This window comes from Parasteatoda tepidariorum, chromosome 9 (genome assembly GCF_043381705.1).
Source record: "Parasteatoda tepidariorum isolate YZ-2023 chromosome 9, CAS_Ptep_4.0, whole genome shotgun sequence".
In the NCBI taxonomy this organism is placed as follows: Eukaryota; Metazoa; Arthropoda; class Arachnida; order Araneae; family Theridiidae; genus Parasteatoda; species Parasteatoda tepidariorum.
Genome location: NC_092212.1, coordinates 37,778,464 through 37,796,796, shown reverse-complemented (window position 1 = coordinate 37,796,796; position 18,333 = coordinate 37,778,464). Strand labels below are relative to the sequence as shown.

The following is an 18,333-nucleotide window of genomic DNA, read 5'->3' as shown; positions in this document are numbered from 1 at the left end:
TACAATAATTAAAGAATTGCAAGAACTTTTAAAAAATCAAGAAGTGCTTCAACTGCTTCAGAGGATTATGGAAAAAGTCACTCTTGCACAGTAACATCTTTTTTGTATTGATTTGAACTCTTATTATTATTCAGAACTCTAATTTTCCATATAGATTATTAAAATAAATACTGTCCTTTCAAATTAAAGTTGATCATACTAGATGGCGCCACTAAGGCTTGTCAAAATTTATGTAAAATCTTCACGTCCATGAATCACGACTTTTGTATATATATAATCATCATTTATTAATGCTCATATTCAATTTTCTGTACATATTTATGGCAATTAATGTAAATATCTCTGTTGAAGTTGTAATTTTTCTAATCAAGGTTATATTTTCTGTACATTTTTTCATGGCAATTACTGTAAATATCTCTGTTCAAGTTTGTGTTTTCTCTAATCATGGTAATATTATTGTAAAGCTACCACAACGACTGCTTATATTCAAAATGTTTTTAACTCATTTTTGTAATTTCATGATGAATGGGATAAGGGCCGCTGTGCGGCCCAGGTGCCCAGTTGTTTTTAAATAAAGTAAAGAAAGTAAGTTCTCTCAAGTATTTTCTTAAGAGCACTGGACACTTCAGCCCCTTTATTTGGTCTTCCTCTAACTACGACCCAGATGACCCTAAGTGCAGGAGACGGCCTAAGACAATTCTCCATTACTATAATAATCTCCAAGACATCGTTTGAGTCGTATTGCTGATTTTTCTATCCCCCTGACTGGCTCCTCATCTCCTCTATCATCATTACCCTTTTCCAGCTTCCTGGGTTGGCCTAATCCTTCGCGGAATCACTGCGACTCATTTTGATTCAATTTACAAATTCAACTACTAACAATGCTAATCACTAACTGCATATTTGTCAATAATTTTAAATAAAAAATAAATAATGATTTATATTAAATAATTTAAATTTTTTTTCATTGTTTATGTTATTACCTGTCTTTGTTATCCCTGTTCTATTTTCTTTTCCACAATATTATTTAACTACTAACATTAAGTTTACTAACCCAAATAATTTTAATATCAATGGCCTTTGATTCAGTTTGTAGTCTTATAATTTACGGAGGTGGTCTTTTTGGCCAGGTACTCCGGTGCACCAATTATTAGTTTCCGCAGTGTACCATTTCACGTAGGTGATTGTTATACTTTTAATCATACGGCACTAAAAATTAAAAATTTTTAAAGTTTATTTATATTGTTTTACTTCCATATTCGCTTTCAAAAATCCGGGCACATGGAGTAATTTTCAGAAAAGTTGCCGGTCAGCAATGTGTTAATGCTTTAATGTGAATGTGTTGAACGAGGTATCTACCTTTTTAAAATTAGGAAACAGATGGTAACTACAGTCAAAAGTGTAGATTAAGAGTGAAGCTACATCAGTGTGAATCCATATAACCAATGTGAATCTAATAAAACAAAATGTGAGTTTGTGGCTTGACTGGAAATCAGGAACATTACTGGTCAGTTGAATCTTAGATGATATTGTAACCCGCTAAAAATGCAGAGCCATACCATTAAAAAGCTTTAAAAATCCAACTGATAATTTAGAAACTTTTATTGATTTAATATAAAGTATGTTTCGGTCAAGTTTCCTTTTTAAAATCAAGCGTTGAAATTATACATAAACAAGATACTTTTAAAATTACAGTTTCATAAAATTTATTACAAAGAAAGACTACTAATGATGTTAAAATTTTCTGGTATTGCATTTTGTTCTTAACACATTTTAATTACTTCAAGTTTTATCGATTGAAATGCTATATAGTTCGAAATAACTGAAATACTTTGAAAACGCTTGTCATAAATATCTCTTGAACTACGTTAGATTCATGGATTCTAGGTCAAGCAATAAAAAGTAGATTAAAAAAAAAAGACAAATTTAATCTTCGTATTCGTTAAATTTAATCTTCGTATTCGATTAAATTTAATCTTCGTATTCGATTAAATTTAATCTTCGTATTCGATTAAATTTAATATACCTTCATTGAAAATCTTCGTAATTAAAAAAAAACTTCCAATTTGAAAAACTTTAAGGTTTATTTTATCCAATTCTGTAAAATTCAAACCTTTACTTTGAAATATCCCACGTATATAATGATATACGAGTACTTGTATTGTTGTAAATTCGATAATTGTATAAACAGTTTAAGAAGGAAAATATTAGTAAATTCACCCTCATAAAATGAAATTGAAATATCTAAAAGTATTTTTGTCTGCGGTCAAAGGGCGAATGACATTAAAACATAAAACAATTTAAACAAATATTTTAAGGAAACATTTTACACAAATTTCGCTCAACTTAAAACTGCGTTGAAAAGGAGGAAAGAAGAAAAAAACTTAACAGTAAACTACTAAAAATCTTTTTAAAAATTCGAAACTATGTATTATAAGATTGATATAAAGATGTTCTTGTTTAAATTATATTACCTTAGACATATTGAGTCATACCAGAATACCCATAAAAGGTAAAAAGAAAATGGTGATAAAGAAAGATTGAAGAAAAAATTGTTTTTACTTGCTCTCATTTACCAAAATGTATTATTAAATTAATGTAAATATATCTAGAGGATTGAGCTAACAAGCTTTGTTCCTAAAATTGTAATTAAAAATTTTAAAATTTCGGGGGGCATCATGAAATATTTGTCACCGTTTTTCTCGTTTATCTCGATTGTGGCCACCCTGTTAACATTTATTGAAATTCAACTTTGATATTTGATCAACTTAAAAATTAATAAAGTGAATGCTTACAAAAAACAATTCAGCTTTTTCTCTTAAATAAATTTAAAAATAGAATTATTGGCTTATATTTCTTGTTTAATCCCTTGTCTGCGACTTCCGAAATCAGCTCGGGCAATGCAAATGTACCAATTTTGGAATGCCCGACCTGACCTCGGGTAAGACAAAAATCTGTACTTCAATTTCGTGAAGCCAGAACTCAGTTCGTCCAACGGACAATATGTAATTTACCATTTTCCCAATAGATGGTTAGTTAAAAACAGCTAATAGATGGTTAATTAAATTTTCCAGCGAAAAGCTCGACAGTTTCGCGCCATTTGTCGGACTTTCGAAATTTGTCAAAAATTTAAAGGAATCTGAGGAACATTCAATTCATTACAGTTAATGTAAATAATAATAATAATTAGTTTATTACATTTATCTTGAAAATTAAGTCATTTGATTTATTTTGCTTATAATTTGAGCAAAAATTTACTGTAATCCATTAATATTTCCCATGTTTGTGAAAATATTGAATATAACAGTTACTGCGAGTTTGTTTGTTTCTTTTTTTAATTAATCTATTTGTAAAACTTTGATGATAATTAAGAACAAAATTAAAGAGAAAAAAATTCCATTTTTGACAAGTTTTTTTTTTCAAATATATTCCACAGGCAAGGGATTAAAACAAATTATCCCTTTTTCTTCCACATCTTAATGTTCTCATTTTTTTAAAAAATTACTTTGTATTTTTGGATTTATTAAAAAAATTGTTTCCTCCGTCTTAATCCACTTGATAGATGTTTAGTTCTTAGTTGTAGTTGTAGTTTATTTACGTCGCACTAGAGCTGAACAATGGGCTATTGGTGACTGTCTGGGAAACATCCCAAGGGATGATCCGAAGACATGCCATCACAATTTTGATCCTCTGCAGAGAGAATGGCACCCCTTCTTCGGTAGCCCGACGACCTGCACGCGAAGTCGAGCACTTAATGTAGAACATTTTAACGAGGACCAATATCGCACACCCTCGGTCCCTATGCAGACTGATCCAAGTGGTCACCCACCCGCACACTGACCGCAGCCAGTGATGCTTGACTTCGGTGATCTGCTGGGAACCGTGTCTTAACGATCAGTCCACTGCAGGACGTATAGTTCTTAGAATTTTCATTATTTTCTTCAGTTTAGTTTTGTGTCTGATAATTCAAATTAATCATAAAAGTCTAAAATTAATTAATAATAAAAATTTTTTTTCGATATTTCGACTGGCTGAAAGGGAAATAAACTTTATTCGGAACATTTAGAAACCAATTGCTACATATATTGTCATCAGGCACAGAGCTACAGTTAAATTTTGATCAATCTAACAATTCGAAAAAATTTTGATTTTGTCTAAAATTTGATATACACTATCTGACCAAATCTATCCGGACACCCGGTTGTCATGGTGGTGGAAGCATAATGGTGTTGGAGTGTTTCTCGTGGTTTGGCCTGTGTCCGTTAGTTCCTGAGGTTGGAAACGTGAACTCTGAGATATATGTGGACATTCTGGACAATGCTGCACTCCCAACTCTATGGTGATATTTAGGAGAAGGCCAATGTCTCTTCCAGCAAGATAACAGCTCCATCGATTCTTGCATAGACGTGCTTTGACGAAATGAGTGTTCAAAAACTGGACTGACCTTCGCAGAGCCCTGATCTAAATCCCATAGAACACCTTTGGGACGAATTAGAGCGCAGATTACGTATCCAGCCAAATGGACCATCCTCACTCCTAGCACTCACTTCAGCTGTGATGGAAGCCTGGAAGTTGATTCCTATAGCCACCTATCAAACACAGGTGGAAAGTCTTCCCAGACACGTGCAGGCTGTCATCGATGCAAAAGAGAGGTGTACATCATATTAATATAAGCCTCAGGACACTCTAAGTCCATACAACTGGGTGTCCGGTAACTTTTGGCCAGATAGTGTATCATAAACTTCCTTTGGAAATAATATCATAATTGTACTGCTTATAGCAATTAGGAAACAATTGCCGCTTGTATTCTGCCGTGCAATTGAAAAACACTCTTAAGTGCTGAAACGTATCAAGCTATATTATAAATAACAGTTCTGTTTCTTGTAAAAAAAAAATTTCACAAACAACACAAACAGTAACGAAAATTAAGTACCCGTAACGGGATAGTTATAATCTTGTTAAACAAACTAGAAAAACTCGTAACGGATTATAAGAAAACTCAAATTCCGAAACAAAACTAATCCCTAAAAACCCAACAACGCTGTTGTTCTAAAAAGGTCTTCTCATTTTATCGTCTGCTTTTATTTTATTGTTTATCTCTTTATGTGTTTATTTTATTTTATTCGTGCTTTAGCAAGCCAATTATTGTTTTAATATTTTCAGACTTTATAGTGCACACAAAAGACTTTACTTACAATTTTTTTCTTCAAATGCATGACAGTTTTGTCACCCAGTACAGAGACTAAATAAAATTTGAATGCCCTACTAATTCGAAACGTGCTCGGAATTTTAAATCATGAAAAATGACGCTTTAACAATAACATTGCGAAAAAATTCTACTTAAAGTGATCTACAAATGATTGTTTTATCAGGTATGGAGCTTTCACTGATAATGCGTATATTTGTTGGAATGTAGTCATTAGGTTGCGTAAAAACTAATTAAAAATATTTAGGTAGTAATAATATTGTGCATTTATTTCGAAAAAAGTTGTATGTAGACTATGAGCAACAATATGAGTTTATTACTAACATTATTTATACTAATAATGTTAGTAATGACATAACATTATTATACCAATAATGTTAGTAATGACATAACATTATTATACCAACATTTAAAAACATTAATAGTTATATTATTATATTGTTGCGAGTTAATTAATATGTGTATAATTTTGTAAAGATTTTTTTATGAGGCTAAATGTCTCAGACGGATCCTAAATAAATAGTTAAATTAGAAAAATTGCTAGGAACTCTCATACATCTAACGTAATTGAAAAAGAAAATAACGCCTAATGTATTTCTTAGGAATAAATCAGTTTGGCGACATTTCTGCTGACTTGGCGATTTGTGACCATTTTGGCAACAAAATGGCATTTCGTAGGGAAGTTTCAAAGTGATGGGATTAATATTTACGGAGTTATACGAGATCCGCTTTGGATTCTAGACTCAAACATATCGAAAGCTCTGGGGTTCCGTTGCTAAGCCTATATAAATAAGAGTGTGCCTCACTGATGAGAGTAGTTGAGAGGATTAGTCTGCCTTTGATTGCAATAGTCTTGGCGAACAAAGCAATAGTATTCTGGATGGCAAGTCTCTAGTGAGTTCATTGTACCATCAGAGCCGATATTTTGTTCTGTACTACACTGCTATTTGAGCCGTAATTGAGTGTTAGAAATAGCTGTGTTTTCTGGAAGATTTGGTTTGTAAATTTTTAGAGTCTTAAAGACTGTTTTATTCATCTCCATTAAAAACAGACCCTTTTGCTCGGTACAATGTTATTTATTAGTTTAGGAATTTTCGTATTATATATGAAATATAGCAAAGCAATTGCGAATTTTGTTGTGACACAAAGCAACCTCGCATGTATGTACTCAGTCCGTGCAAACCCTTCGCAACCTGGATGTGCCCACAAAATATGACTTATCCACTGAAATTTGACCTTCTTTCTGATGTATTTCTATGTTTTAGAGGCTTTTTGCCATCGTTGTCACTGTAAAATTTTTAACATTTTACTTCTATGTACTTGCTGCCAAGTTAAAAATTGTTGTTCCATTGTATTCGGCGTATGGTCCTATTGGCCTAGGCCACTGTAAAATTTCAATTACCCACTGAAAATAATATAATTTTTTTCCCTTTCACACACGATTTATTGCCTATGGTTATCAACCTGTGTTCTAAAAGACATACACTCATATTTTTTAAGCAAAATTAATTGGAACTGGAATGTAGACCATTATACGACTTACGGGTTATATGATTTAAGGGGTTTACCACTATATGATTTAAGGGTTAGCGTAAAATCATTATCTATTCTTAATCTTAATTTAAAAAAATCTTAATTAATCGTAAAATTTTGATCTTAACACTCATCACATACTCAGATTTTTAAATAAAATTAAATGGAACTGGAGCGAAGGCCATTGGCAACTATATGCATTTAAGGATGAACGTAAAATATTTATCTATTCCTAATCTCAATTTTTAAAAAAACCTTAATCAATCGTAAAATATTAATCTTAATCGTGAAATCTTTATTTTCCCTTAAGTTCAACTTAAATTCAGTTATATTAGACTGTGTGAAATGATCATCAATAAAAATCTATAACTTTGAAATTTTCTTTATTCTAGCACAGCAAAATAAGTTTTAACATAAAAAATAACATAAATTCTAAAATAACATGCTAACACAACATAACATAAAAAAAAGTGACATAAGTTCTAACATAGCATAATGACATAGAATGACATACAAATGAATTCGAAAATGAAGAACATGACAATCGTTATGACATGTTAGAACATGACAATTAAGTCATTGCGATATCTCAAGTTTTTAAGAACGACTGGCATACAGGAAGTATGCCAGTCGATCATGAAGACTCATGAAGACAAAATCAGAAAAATGTTGGTCCTAGTGGGCCTGGAAGTTTTTTTAATAACATTAACTGAATTGAATTGAATTTCAGAAATAACCTTTGTTGAGCATCAAACAGTACTTTTTGAGGAATGAGCCGATTTCGTTTTTACAAAACTCCTTTGCAGAATAGTTAATATTATCACCATGAAATTCAGCAGGCAAAATTTCTTTCGGTATGTGTTTATGTAGCTCTTTCAAATCACTTCCATGAAAGTGGATCTAAATGTAAGAAAATATATACATTATTTAGATGACCAAATACATTGTAACGAATTTTGTTTTTTTAAAAAAAAAAAGACACTCGTTCCGTTTTGCCGACTTCTGTAATTGCTTCTCATTCATTGTTTTTCTTCTTTTTTCTTCTTAAATCTCTATATTTTACATAAAAACGCTGAATATTTTGTTTACAAAATATACAATTATTGAAGCTTTATTTAAGAACAATTTGTTGCATTAATCGCAACGAAATAGATGATTACCTAGATTTGATAAAGTTAACGATTTTTATCACCCTAATTTTTAAGTATTTTTCAGTTTAAAAAATTTCAATATAAATGTTCTGATTTATATCTGGCAACATGTAATATTTCATACTCTCTCTTTGTTTTCTTTGACATCTACTTCAGCGCAAACTAATATGATAAAGAAAGATATTTCCTGCAGCAATAAATAAATAGTGGAATATTTAAAACAGAACATTTTTTAACATTCCACGATAAAGCAGTTAAATATGCATTAACTTTCGAACAAATTAGAATTTCGAAAGAAAATTTACGTTAAATTCAAAAATAAAAATAACTCTTTCAGTACGGGCTACAGATCGACCGTAGATGTTTTTTTCCTGCAAGTTTAACTGTATATAACAAATAGTCGACTTCTTGAACTAACAGTCGAATCTTAATATATTTTTTGACGAGCTCCTTGAGTTTCTTTCTTAATACCTAGGTAATTTCAAGTCTTTTAAATCATAAAAATTTTCAGAAAAGATACTTTATTTCAATCTTATAAGGGTTGAATTTAGCCCTTTTTAATTTTTTTGAAATGGTTCAAAAAGTGAAGTTTATCATGCATTTTAACTTTTGTAAACTAATCAACATATGATATGTTTCTTTTTATGCACAATTTAACGTAGTAAAACAAGCCCACAAAAAATGACAAAATTTATTTCCTTTATAACAATCTCTGTTATAGAAGTCGTAAATTATTTTAAAGAAAAAAACATGAAATCTTCCAGAGTCATAATTTGACATTTTCCAAAACAGACACTTGTATTACGGGTGGATGGGGCAAGTGTAGACAAATGGAATATTTCTGTTATTTATCCCTCAAAAATTTTCAGCAAATTTTTGCAGATTGACAAAACTTTTTTACATGTTAATGAGTAGCTACATAACAAAACATTATAACAATTTTTAAAAAAAAAAACAAAATTATTATGGTAAAAAGTAAATTCTTAACTTTTTCAATGATAAAAACTTTCTACTACTTTTATTCATTGCATTTAATTGTGAGAGACATTATGTTATAAATGAATATGCATATGAGATATTTTAATTGTCGTTTTCGATTTGCCTTTCTGTAATTCGTTTTTAATAATTAATTCTGTAATGGGTTTTTATGGTGAAAAGTAACTTCGTGTTTTTTTTTTCCATGATAAAAACTTTCCACTATTTTTATTCATTGCTTTTAACTGTGGGAGACATTATGTTATGAATGGATATGCTTATGAGATATTTTAACAGTCGTTTTCGATTTGCCTTTTTGCAATTCGATTTTAATAATTAATTCTGTAATGGGTTTTTATGGTGAAAAGTAACTTCGTATTTTTTTTTCAATAATAAAAATTTCTGCTATTTTTATTTATTGCTTTTAACTGTGGGAGACATTATGTTATGAATGAATATGCTTGTGAGATATTTTAATAGTTTTCAGAATCATTGTTATATCAGATTTGATATTAATTTATTAGTTAATATTATTATAATTATTCGATATTTTCATATCTGCTGAGGATAAATTTGAGGAACCATCAGTGTTCGGAGTACCGGTTAAATGTATACTGGGCAGTGACGCTTGACCTTAACAAAACATTGATGTAGGGCATACCGGGCAAATGTATACCGGACAGTGCCACTTAACTAGACCTAGTATACATTTCGGACATTCACCAAAGCGACTAATTGATTGTCAACATTCATCGATCGAAGTCAACAACTACCAATTTCGGTCATTCACAGTAACAAATACAGTAAAAATTGATGTCTGTCGAATATATTTATTCTTATTACACTTATGTTGTTTGAGAAGCATGTACAATAAATTAGATACAATCATTTAATAAGTATAATTGAAAATGTTTCTGAAATTTCAAAGGTAAAGATTTAAAAATACTTAGGGGAGAGTCGGGTAGCCCCGCCCAAAGTCAATTTCATATGTATAGAATATTTTGTCAATGTATTAGTCAATGGGCTGTATTAGTCAGTATTTTGTATTAGTCAATGGGCTATCGGACATTAATTGTTATATTACAAAAAGGCTATTTTCGAAGTTTCAAGTATTTATGCAGCTGTTAACATGGTAAACAATAGTTTTGAAAATATGTTGAATACAGTAGTCATGAAATTAAGAAAAATTGTTTGAATGTTTCGATTAAACTTCATTTTAATACTAAAAAAAAATTTTTTCTATACATACAGCATTAAATTATGTAATCTTAAGTTTAATTTGCACGAAGAAAGAAGTTTATATGTGAAAAATTGTTCGAGTAATTACAAATTTACGAAAAAATTGGATTTCGGGTAGCCCCGCTCATATGAAAGTCGGGTATCACCGCCCAATTTTATTTCGTCGATAAATGTACGGTTGCAAAGATTATTGTTTTATTGCTTCAAATTTGAATGTTATATGCATTTTTAACAAAAACTATTGTTGTTATTAAATTGTACAATTCACTAAAAGTATATAAATATGTCATAAATAAAATAATTTTGTGATTAAAATGATAAATGAGGTTTATCTATTGTCAATACATTGATCACTCTCATTTACACCTGAAAAAACAGTCAAAAAACATAATTTTTGTAACTGGGCACATTTTGAAAAGAGCTGAAAAACATATTTTTTTAAATTTCTATTTTTTAAGTTAAACTATTCTTTTTTTTTTGTTTATTCCTTCTGCATTATTTAATTAGATGGTAAAACAATAGAAACATTCAAAAATATTGATTATTACTCAATATTATACAGAAATATAAGTAATACTTCTTAAGTGGGCGGGGCTACCCGACTCTCCCCTGATTTTTTTCTTATATTTTCACAAAATTTCAAACTTTTTAAACTAATTTAATAAAGACATAAAATCTTACCCTATTCCTAATTTTATCAGTCATAAAGATTTTCAACATGTTGAAAATATATCCAAAAATCGATGATTCATTGACTATGTGGATGCTTTTGAATCGAATGGGTACAGTATTCTATAAAAAATACGAAAATTATTTATAAAGCTGTTTATATTAAATTAAAGTCTTAGAAATTACATAAGCTAATTAAACACATTTTCATAATTGAAAATTTAGAACAAACGATTATCTTCAAAATCATGAAGATGCTAAAAAATACATGAGTTAGCGTAAGTTACATGCTATAAAGCAGAATGTGCAAAGCAGTTTATTCAAAATTAATTATTTCGGCTAGATTTGCCGTTGCATTGTTAACAACAATTTAGAAAATACACCGAAGTGCCCTTGAATAAAAGATAGTTAAGGCTGTATTTTGAAGGTTCTGTCGTTATATGAAATTATGCCTTTTATGATATGCTATTTTTATAACTGCTGTGAGTTTGCTACTGTTACTCATAACTGTTAGGTCAAGTTAGTTATCTAAAGAAGGCGCTGTCTATGCTTATTCTGAAAATGTCGCAAAAGGTCACTATGGAGAAAAGCCGCAGCTGTGTGATAAATGAAAAGCGTTTGAAATCTAGTCTTCTAATATTTACCAACTTATGCTACAGTACTTGGGCTCATAAAAATTTGCAAAAAATTGAGAATCAGGCAGTGATTTTGATAACATTCATCTGGGTGCAAAAATGTCGCCGAATCGGTGATTTTTAAAAAAGTTTAAGAACTTTTAAAATATTTAAGTTATTTGTCTGTTCTAAAACCCAGATAATTCTTTATATCAAGTTTATAATAATAGTTTATAATCATCGCATTGCTTCAAGGGTTAGGCACTTAAACTACGACTTTTTTAATTTTCTTTGGCGACAGAACTTCGAAAAACAGCGTTAATGAATTGGATCTGAGGTTTCCAAAGCCTGCAAGGTAAAGTAAGCTTTGCATTTGTCTACGTGAATCATGAAAACTTACAGCAACTGAAAAAGAAGCACTGGGTGAAAAAGTATGCAAAGAAGCACAGGAATAAATTGATTATAAGAAAATTATAGATAAACAGAATAATTCTGGGTTTTAGAACAGAAAATTACCTCATTAATTATAAGAAAAAATTAGTGTCCGATTCCTTCCGAGAAGTTGAACCCGAATTTAATGTAATCAAATAATTATTCGAGAGGAGTTCGATAATTTTTTTAATAATTACATGAGTTAGAGTACGATAAGGCAAAATGTGGTTAATGAAGAAATTTCAATCTGAATTACTTAAATACATTTGTCATTCTATTATTAACAACAATTTAGAAAATACACCGAAGTGTCCTTGTATTAGGAATAGCAAGTTAATGAATAGGATCTATGGTTCGCAGAGCCCACAAGGTAAAATGAGCTTTGCATTGGTCTACGTGAATAACGGAAAATTACAGCACCTGAATAAAAGCACCGGGAGAAAAAGACAGCAAAAAAGCACCGGAATAAATAGGCCCCTCATCAATTATAAGGAAAAATTAGTATCCTATTCCAACTGAACCCTAATTTAATGTAATTAAATAATTATTCGAAAGAAGTTAGACATTTTTCAAAATAATTAACAGGAAGTTGTAATAATTAATATTAATTAATAATTAGAAGTTGACTGGAAGTAACTTTTGATAAATTATTTATTTTAGAATGATCTACGGGGCTTGATTTTTGGTAATCTAAATGTTTGGTAAACAAAAATTATAGAGTTTTTCAATTGAATACAATTTTTAAAAAATAACTAGTTAGTAAAAATAGTTTTAAAAAAAACAGCCTTATATCACCAAATATACAGAGAAATTCTGTAAAATGTACGGATGCACAAAAGATGAAGGGGGAAAAACAAGCAAGCAGACAAACTGTGATAGACAAAAGGGTTTTGTTTGAGAAATTCAGTTGAAATTTTGTTTGAAATAACGATTATACCTTGTCTCCATTTCTTATTCAAAAGCTTTCAACAAGTAAAATCTGCAATACATAACATTCTTTTAAACTGTCGTGCTCTTTGGTAGATCTTGGCCTTTTAGCATCTTTCAGGATCATCAAAATTGTTTATGCGTTTGCTGCCGACTGTTTTTTACCAATTACCAACCTCCCCTCTCCAGAAAAAGCACGACTACCCTTTAATAACTTAATATTTTGAAAACTTCAAAATTGGAAATCTTTTGAAAACAAATTGATAACCTACAAAACAGAATGAACACGACTTTCCCTTAGTAACTTAATATTTTGAAATCTGCAAAATTAGAAAACTTGTCAAAACAAATTGATAACCTACAAAACGGAAAAAACTTTACTTCCCCTTAGTAATTTAATATTCTGAAATCTGCAAAATTAGAAGACTTTTCAAAACAAATTGATAACCTACAAAACAGAATAAATACGGCTTCCCCATTGTAACTTAATATTTTGAAATCTACAGAATTAGAAGACTTGTCAAAACAAATTGATAACCTACAAAACAGAAAGACTCCGACTTACCCTTAGTAACTTAATATTTTGAAATCTTCAAAATTAGAAGACTTGTCAAAACAAATTGATAATCCACAAAACAGAACGAACACGACTTCCCCTTAGTAACTTAATATTTTGAAATCTCCAAAATTAGAAGATTTGTCAACAAAAAAAAATTGACAACCTAAAAACCACAATGAACACGACTTCCCCTGAGTAACTTAATATTTTGTAATCTACAAAATTAGAAGACTTGTCAAAACAAATTGATAATCCACAAAACAGAACGAACACGACTTCCCCTTAGTAACTTAATATTTTGAAATCTGCAAAATTAGAAGATTTGTCAACAAAAAAAATTGACAACCTGCAAAACACAATGAACACGACTTCCCCTGAGCAACTTAATATTTTGTAATCTGCAAAATTAGAAGACTTGACAAAACAAATTGATAACCCAAAAAACAGAATGAACACGACTTCCCCTTAGTAACTTAATATTTTGAAATCTGCAAAATTAGAAGATTTGTCAACAAAAAAAATTGACAACCTACAAAACACAATGAACACGACTTCCCCTGAGTAACTTAATATTTTAAAATCTTCAAAATTAGAAGACTTGTCAAAACAAATTGATAATCCACAAAACAGAACGAGCACGACTTCCCCTTAGTAACTTAATATTTTGAAATCTGCAAAATTAGAAGAATTGTCAACAAAAAAAATTGACAACCTACAAAACACAATGAACACGACTTCCCCTGAGTAACTTAATATTTTGTAATCTGCAAAATTAGAAGACTTGTCAAAACAAATTGATAACCTAAAAAACAGAATGAACACGACTTCCCCTGAGTAACTTAAGATTTTGAAATCGGCGAAATTAAATGACTTGTCAAAATAAATTGATAGCCTACGAAACAGAATGAATGAAGGAAGATGTGCCAAAAATAAAAACTTTTTTAATTTCAAAAATGTTGCTTAGAATCTTTTTTTAATTTATTTCTCGAATGCTCAATCTGATACTAAGTCTTAACCTAACTTCACTAAAATGTAAAATTTATGTAACTTTCAACGAAACCGTAATTTACAACTTTAAAAAATAAATAAATAAAAGTGTTATTTTGAGTAAAATCGTACATCACAGTTTTATGTAAAAATTATCATTGAAACGCTACAGAAATGAGTATGTAAGAGATACGTCTAATACTATTCTCTGTTGCAAGCTTAGAAAAAACCATAATCCCTAAGGAGAGAGCCTGTTTGCGTCTAAGTGTATACCAAATGAATGCCATGCTCCTAGCGCGGACGTATAACAGCAAAACCAACTCTTGAAATAACGTTGAACAGCCTTCTTTTAGCTTAAATCGTGTGAAGTGAGGAAAACAAAACTTAATGAATAATCAATTAACAAGTAATAAAAGTCATATCGTAACAAATATACATCTTCCTATTCGCATTTAAAGAAACTGAAGAAAGAATAATAAAAACATGTTTCTTGCAGACGACTTTCGTCTACCGTGAAACAAAAGTAAAAGTTCCTTATCTCACATTTGATTTGTTAAAGGTGTGTCAGGATAAGACGCACCATTTATAGTGGTCCAATCAAATCCAATGCTCTTATTGCAACGTCATACTGTTGTTTCTTTTTCCACGACGAATGTTTTCCATATTTATCGAAATGTGTCGCCAAGTCAAGGATTCCAGTAAAACTTCGAAACTATAACCTTTTTTTTAATAATTCTGTGATATATATCGTAAACGATAGAACCAATTAAATGTCTTTAAGACGTGTTTAACTTTTAAAAGCTTTTAAATTGTTTTGAAAGCAGATTTATATAATTTGATAATGAAATAGAACAGAATTATATGTAGTCGCGAATGATTAACTAAGTACCGGGTATAAGCCGGAGTATAATTGCTATGCATTTATGGCATCATATCTTATCATGCTACTTATTAAGTTGTTAGAGGCGACTCTTAAATAAAACTTTCATCCGTTTGACCGCTCGAATTCCTGGCACCCTAATATGCTGTCTAAATAAAAACTTTCTACGTTTAAAGTTGATTGTTTCGCACGAATTTTTTTTCACCCCGAAAACATTCTACGTTTAAACTTTAATATCTTCATTCTGGGAAATTTAAAGGCTTAGCAAGATAAATTAATGACCTATAGCTATGACAAAAATAAAATAAAAAATCTTTATTATTCTATTATGAAGATCCTTTATTATTATTAAAATCCTTTATTATTCTATTAAGATCCTTTATTATTAAGATCCTTTATAATTATTAAAATCCTTTATTATTCTATTAAGATCCTTTATTATTATTNAAAAAGGGCCGTAAGGCCTCAGACGCCCAGTTCCACTACAACGAACGAACGATATACCCCCGACATAACAGAAATTTACTATCCAGCTGTTAAAAAGAGGGATCGACTTATATATACCGGGATATACGGTATGCTGGTATCAATTTTTCTAAATAATTTCTGTGATCCTTTATTAATTTGAAGATCCTTTATTATTATTAAGATCCTTTATTAATATTAAGATCCTTTATTATTATTAAGATCCTTTACTATTATTAGGATCCTTTATTATTATTAAGATCCTTTATTATTATTAAGATCCTTTATTATTATTGAGATCCTTTATTATTATTAACATCCTTTATTAATATTAAGATCCTTTATTAATATTAAGATCCTTCATTATTATTAAGATCCTTTGTTATTATTAAGATCCTTTAACATACTCTTCAATTCGGAGACTCAGTTATGATATTGAGTCTTTGTTGTGCTGAATTTCTCCCAAACTTCAAACATTGTTTTCGGAACACGAAACCCGTCATTTAATGGGTTGATTTAAAATTTTCTTCTTCGGCAGCTGGCAGTTGCTGGGGAGATAATAGATACAAATTTTTAGTAGTTCTATAAAAATCACTACTTACTCTAAATATTTCTGAAATCAACTTAACTGTTTTCACACCAATTGCACGTAGATGCTTCAGTCTATATTGAGCATTAAATATGAAATGAACTCCACAAACTTGAGTCGCTGGGTCTTCTGCAATAGCTAGTGTCACACCGGTGAAGCCCATCATAGCTAAGTCAGTTGAAATTTCGTCAGGATCCCATTTGGCTGTAATATAAGAGAATGTAAAAATGTATCAATGAGAAAAAGAAAACAAATATGTTTTACAGTGTCACAAAAAAAAATTTCAGAAAACATTAACAACAAAGCTATAAAAATAACTGCTCTTTTTTTCAGCATTAATGCTTTTTTTCAAGAAGAAGTAAACAAAAGAGAACGAATCCTAAAAGTAGTGACTTTCTAGGGAAATCCGGAGGCCTTGATTCCCAAATGACACCAATTTTCGTAATTAATACAATGATTTTATAACCCTCGACGAACAGAGGATCTAATGTTTGAGTTTACGTCTACTAATGTTCAACTCCGGCCTTGAATGTTACTCCAGCCTTGAAATTTTTGAACACAAACCAGAAAACAAAGGAATTACTAGATCAAGTATAGGAAGAAATTTGTCTTCATGGAGGACTTTTTGATGGAACTAACCAGCATTTGCGTTACATGGAGAGGGAAAGCGAGAAAACCTCCCATGGTTAGCCAGACGGCAAGGGAACTCTAACCCATGATCGGTTCACCACTGAGGATATTTTACGCCAACACTGTGGTCGGTGCGAGCCGGGTACGGAATTCGTATCAATTAAGCATAGCTGGTATTCAAACCCGGTTCACCTTATTGGAAGGTGAACGCTCCATCCCCTGAACCACCGTCGTTCTTATTACAATGATTAAAAATAATGCATCTGCTCCATTTGAATAGATCATGGCTTTGCTGTGCTGATTCAGATTCTTAAATTTTTGACAACAAATGGAAGGCCAAGCCTTTCTCTCTATATTAAAAAATTGCTAGCGACGCTGTCGCCCTCACAGACATTTTAAGTGTTCAACTTTTCGTTAAAATTCGTTTTTCTGCGTAAAAACTATAGGACTATAATTTGATATAATGAAGGTATGTAGATAAATATAGATGAAATACGATGAAGAAAAATAAAAATTGATAGTTGCTGAGGAACTGTTAAACTAAAAGTTAAATTCATCTGTTAAACTTTTAGTGAAAAACACCATGCGGTCCGCTTTGCAGATCACTGAATTGCAACTACATAGTTAAATTTTGACGTGCTGAAAGGGCTATTTTGTAGAGTCGAGTNTTTTTTTCTTTTGTTTTTTTTTTTTTTTTTTGTAAAAATTCCCCCAATTTGTTCGAATGTTATTGCAATTTTAAGTGTTTTTTTTATTTTGCATGATTTTTAAGTTACATACTGTGCATAAACTATACAACTTAGAAATTTTAAATTATGAAGAGTACGATGGGATAAAAAAAAAAGATTTATTAACTGTTGAACGTAAAGTAAAAAATACGACGTAGAGCTTTTTACAGACCATGGAATTGCGATTTACCGTAATTTTTTTACGACATTCTAACTAGTTCTAGACTTCAACTTAATTTTTTATGCTTTTTAACTAAATATTATGTTAAATTCACTTACTTTAAGCTTAATTATTAGGACTTTTCAATTTTACTTGTTTTGCTCTAAGAAAGAACTGTTTTCCTTTTTTTGCAAAACATTTATTTAGCTTTTCTAAAATGTTAATTTATAAGGTGGAGCTGGAAATATGTCGTAGGTAACAAACAGGAGAGAGTACTAGATTAAATGTTACCAAGTGTAGTTTGAAACTTTTAATGTAAGAAATTTAAGTCAAATAAATTAAAATACCGTTTTCTATTTGAACTGCTCGATTTCAGAACTGTGTCGTATTTATTAATGCTAGCAGAATCGTCATACGGATCCCACTCAGCAATGGATTCTACTGCATGCTCATCTTAATTATTACCTAATTTTTTTCTTTTTTTTTTTAATTTTAGCAATTTTTTAAAATGGAATTTCTCGAATTTTCTCGAATTATACCCATGGGGGAAAGCGAGACAGAAAAGAGGAAAGACTAGTAGTAAAACCAT

General features: G+C 30.4%; 1 protein-coding gene across 1 annotated transcript in view; it reads right to left on the bottom strand.

Annotated features, from left to right (window-relative positions):
* Nucleotides 1-7,105: 7,105 nt before the first annotated feature.
* LOC107456108 (retinaldehyde-binding protein 1) overlaps nt 7,106-18,333 on the bottom strand; it is a 41,875-nt gene continuing 30,647 nt past the window's right edge. Inside the window, exons 4-6 of the mRNA XM_071184929.1 lie at nt 16,240-16,430; nt 10,786-10,896; nt 7,106-7,639 (exon numbers count right to left, since the gene is read on the bottom strand). Of these exons, the coding sequence (XP_071041030.1) occupies nt 7,466-7,639; nt 10,786-10,896; nt 16,240-16,430 (476 nt within the window). The 3' untranslated portion in view covers nt 7,106-7,465. The remainder of the gene's footprint in view (nt 7,640-10,785; nt 10,897-16,239; nt 16,431-18,333) is intronic.